The sequence below is a fragment of the Orycteropus afer genome, unplaced genomic scaffold (genome assembly GCF_000298275.1).
Source record: "Orycteropus afer afer isolate SDZICR_OR568_19922 unplaced genomic scaffold, OryAfe1.0 scaffold00230, whole genome shotgun sequence".
NCBI classification, from domain to species: domain Eukaryota; kingdom Metazoa; phylum Chordata; class Mammalia; order Tubulidentata; family Orycteropodidae; genus Orycteropus; species Orycteropus afer.
Window position 1 is genome coordinate 2,690,768 of NW_006921817.1, and position 3,984 is coordinate 2,694,751.

General features: G+C 39.7%; 1 protein-coding gene across 1 annotated transcript; it reads left to right on the plus strand.

Moving 5' to 3' along the window:
* The first annotated feature begins 711 nt into the window (after window positions 1-711).
* On the plus strand, window positions 712-1,527 carry CUNH8orf48 (chromosome unknown C8orf48 homolog). The gene has a single exon (XM_007948881.2). The coding sequence runs from the start codon at window positions 712-714 to the stop codon at window positions 1,525-1,527; it is 816 nt and encodes a 271-aa protein (XP_007947072.2).
* Window positions 1,528-3,984: the final 2,457 nt, after the last annotated feature.

Here is a 3,984-nt window from a genome sequence, read left to right on the forward strand (position 1 = left end):
GGCTTCAGTATTTCTATTTTTATCCTAGGACAAACAAGGCAGCCTCCTGACTATATGATTGGTAGTCGTATTTTCACCTGTGCGTTTTGGCTAGTATGACTTTTGTTTGTTTTCATTTGGGTACACTGACGAGGGGCATACACTCTCCGAATTGTCACAGTTAGCACTTATCCCTACTGGCTTCACACAGGAGTATCTGTTGACTGTCCCGTGAGGAAACGTACTTTGCAACCCTACTCTGAAGACCCTTGCTGTACTATTACGTTTTGTACTTAAAAACATTATGATGGAACAGAAACTGGAGGGCGGATAGCACCACGTAGCTGGCCAGAATGGTGCCGGCCTAAGCCGTTCTTGGCGAGAGAGGCGGGGCTGGAAGTGGTAGGAGGAAGCACCATGGGGGTGAGGCGAAGAGAGACTCTCGTCAACGAAGCGACGCATTGGAGTGACGCATGGCAGTGACGCAACTGCGCAGGGTCGCGTCGCGTTGCCAGAGCAGCGGGGGAGATACTGTCTTGACGATGGGCGTGAGCTGTTGGGACGTTAGAGAGGTGCTTTGTGGGCTTAGTCCCGACTAGTTCCGGAGACAGTCTTGACCAAGGCCAAGCAGATGAATTGCGGAGTGTGGTGCAAACTGATAATCATATGCTCAAAAAGCCTGAGGATTCAAAAGAAGAGTGGATAGAATCAGCCCCTGTGGACATCAGTGCAATGACAGACATTTCTGGTGAGACTTTTGAGCCTTTTACTGATGAAGTAGAGAGTTCAGATTCATTCTGTGCCTCTGGAGGGCAACAGCCCTGGCTCCAAGCCTCTGAGAGCAAAGCTGAGAGTAGTAAGCAGACTACAATCTCAGAACATCAAGACAAAGAATCTGAGTTGTCAGATTTTAAAAATAATGAAAAGAGGTTAAGTAGAAAATGGATCAACCACCTCAAGAGCAACAAAACTAACTATGGACAGTACCAGTACCAACCAGATACTAAATTTCACAAAGAAATCGTTCAGGTATCAGAGAAAGAACTGAATGCTGTGCAGTCTTTTTGCACCGCTAAGATAAATCTGATCCATCGTAGAGTGAACTATAAGGAGGCAAAAAGCAGCAGAAGTAAAAAGATACAGCTTAAATCGGTTGCCGAGGACCCAGTGATAGATCCACAGAAATGTACTGTACCTGATGAGCTTTTGAACAGAATCTATTTAAAAAACCTGAGGGCAACACTAAAACAGATGTCAGCTACTAAGCAGCACATTTCTTCGCAGTGTCACAACTGTAACAGAAAAAGAGCAGAACTGGCCCAATTCGCCTTTGTGAAACAAAAGAAGATTTTACTGGAATCACTTCTACTCCAACAGAAAGTAGATGAGCATCTACACACCAAAGATTTTCTCACCTTTATTGGAGAAGCACACAAGGACTTTCCCAGGCTTTCAGATGATCCCAGACTAATCTGGAAAAGACTGACCAAGAAAAGTCAGATTGGATGCTCCGATTTTGAAAAGTCAGATACAGAGCAGAAGATATAGCAGGATGGATATCCACTTGTCATATTCTCCTTTTTGCCTAGCACTTCTCAAGCCACTTCCTCTAACCATACAATACAGTGTTTACTAATGGTAAGGTGGATACAGGTCCTGTTATATATTTAAATAATTACATCATTTCTATAGGCACTTTGGAAATTAATTTAAGACTTAACTTTGCTTCCTTCACAGATTTGAAGACTTAAGAACTTTCCATCCAATATGTATTTCATATTATAGAGGACAACTTTGTGGTTGGATTAGTTACAAAGCTCTTGCAAAAATCCAGGAGAGAGATGGTAGTTTGGACTGGGATGTTGACAGTACACTTGGAAAGAAATAGAGATGTAAGAGAGGGTGAGGAGGCAATATTTGATACTTCATGGTGATGAAATTCATATGAATATTTAATAAAAGGTAAATGTCAGTAATACTACTAGATTTCTGACTTGTGTACCTAGATGAATCATCATTACATGAAAATAGGATTATTGGGTGAGGGCCAAGATGATGGCACTATTCATGGTTAGCCTTTAGGCTTACTATGAGTCGGAATCAGTGACACAACAACAGTATGTCAAGTGCATTTGAGACACCCACATTGATAAGTTGAGGGAACATTTGCTTTCTTTTGCAGTCTGGAGGAAACCTGTAGCCTAGAGATTTGAAATAAAAAGAACCAGGAGGAAATAATGACTTAGAGTTGGAAATTGAAGCCATAGATACAGTGAGCTCTTCTGAAAATGAGTCAGAAGAGAAATAGGGCTAGGATCAAATACTGAGGAATTCCAACACTTAATGGCTGAGTGGAGGATAAAAAGCCACCAAGGGTGGCTAAGAAGAAATGATCATAGAGGCGTAAAGGAAATACAGACTATGAAGTGTCATAGAAGCCAAGGAAAAGAGTATTTCTAGAAGGATTGGTTGTTAAGTACAGCAGTGCACCTGAGAGGTCACGTAAGATGGTTTAGTCATGTATTGTGCGTGCTGACCTTAGCAACAACAATTACTTAAGAGATTTTGGGAAGACAAAGTAGATTGAGGAATAAATACTTTAAGAAAGTTAAGAATATGAATATAGACTACTTGAAAATTTCAACTGTGGGGAGAGAGGGCAACTTGGTAGTAGATGTAGGACTGATGGAAAAATACTTGAACTAATTCTGTAGAAAGTTATTTTGATCATGGAGATTTTATGGAACTTTTGTTCATCCTAATATCCATTATGATTAACAATATCATCCCCTGAAGAATATCATGATATTTTTAAAAGACAGCTATTTGGGAAAATACTGTAAAACATTCTGACAAATCATATTTATTATTTATTTTCTTGGCATAGTGCGTAAGACATTTGACTGCTGACTAGAAGGCTAGTGGTTCAAACCCACTAGCCACTCCTCAGAGGGAAGATTGGGCAATCTACTTCTATAGTGATACTGCCTCAGAAACCCACAGAGGGGTCGCATGAGTCAGATCCAACTCGATGGCAGGGAATTTTATAAAAATATAAAATCCTAAAATTAGTAGCATTATTTAGAGGTCATTTTTCTGCATGTCTAACACCTAAATTATCAGAGCAACAAATTTATGTCAGCGTAAAACAGTCTTCTAGTATATTCTAATATTATTCTTTGAATAGTTTTTTGCCATTGAGTTGATTCTGACTCACAGTGACCTTAAAGGACAGTGTAGAACTGTCCCATAGAGTTTCTAGGCAGTAATCTTTATGGGAGCAGATCATCTGGTCTTTGCTCCCACAAAGCAGCTAGCTGGTGGATTCAAACAGCTGACCTTTCAGTTAGCAGCTGACTATTTACCATCAGGGCTCCTTCTCTTTGAGTTAGACCCTCATGTGTAAAAATATTCATTCTTCTTCTAAAATATAGTATATTTCTTATTAATTATTCCTAAATAAAGTGGAAAGCAAATCATTATATATTCTTACCTTTTTTGAATGTCCGCATTATATCATGCTTTCTCTTAGGCAATTAGTGTGGGTTGAATTATGTCCCCAAAAAATATGTATTGTAATTACTAACCTCCATGCCTGTGGTTATAATCCCACTTAGAAATGGGTGGCTTTTGTTATGTTAATGAGACAGAATTAATGTAGAGTTTGTTTTGAGTCAATCTCTCTGGAGATATGAAAGAAATTAAACAAGGAAATGAAGAAGAGATAAGGTAAGACAGATGCCAAGACAGATGGAGATCTCCAAGCAATCAGAAGCAGAAGGTGAGGAAGGAGATAAGGATCTTCCTTCAGAGCCTACAGAGAGAGAAAGACTTCCGCAAGAGCTGAAACTCGGAATTTGGGCTTCTAGCCTCTGAAACTGTGAGGTGGCGGGGGGGGGGGGGGGGATATATATGCCACCCATCTGTCAAATTTATGTTATAGCAGCAATATATAGCAACTTAATATATTTATATTTTGCATAATTAGAATTCTTAATAAACTTT

What these genes read in the sequence shown, in the direction of transcription:
- CUNH8orf48 (XM_007948881.2), top strand. Translation starts at nt 712, where the DNA reads ATGACAGACATTTCTGGTGAGACTTTTGAGCCTTTTACTGATGAAGTA.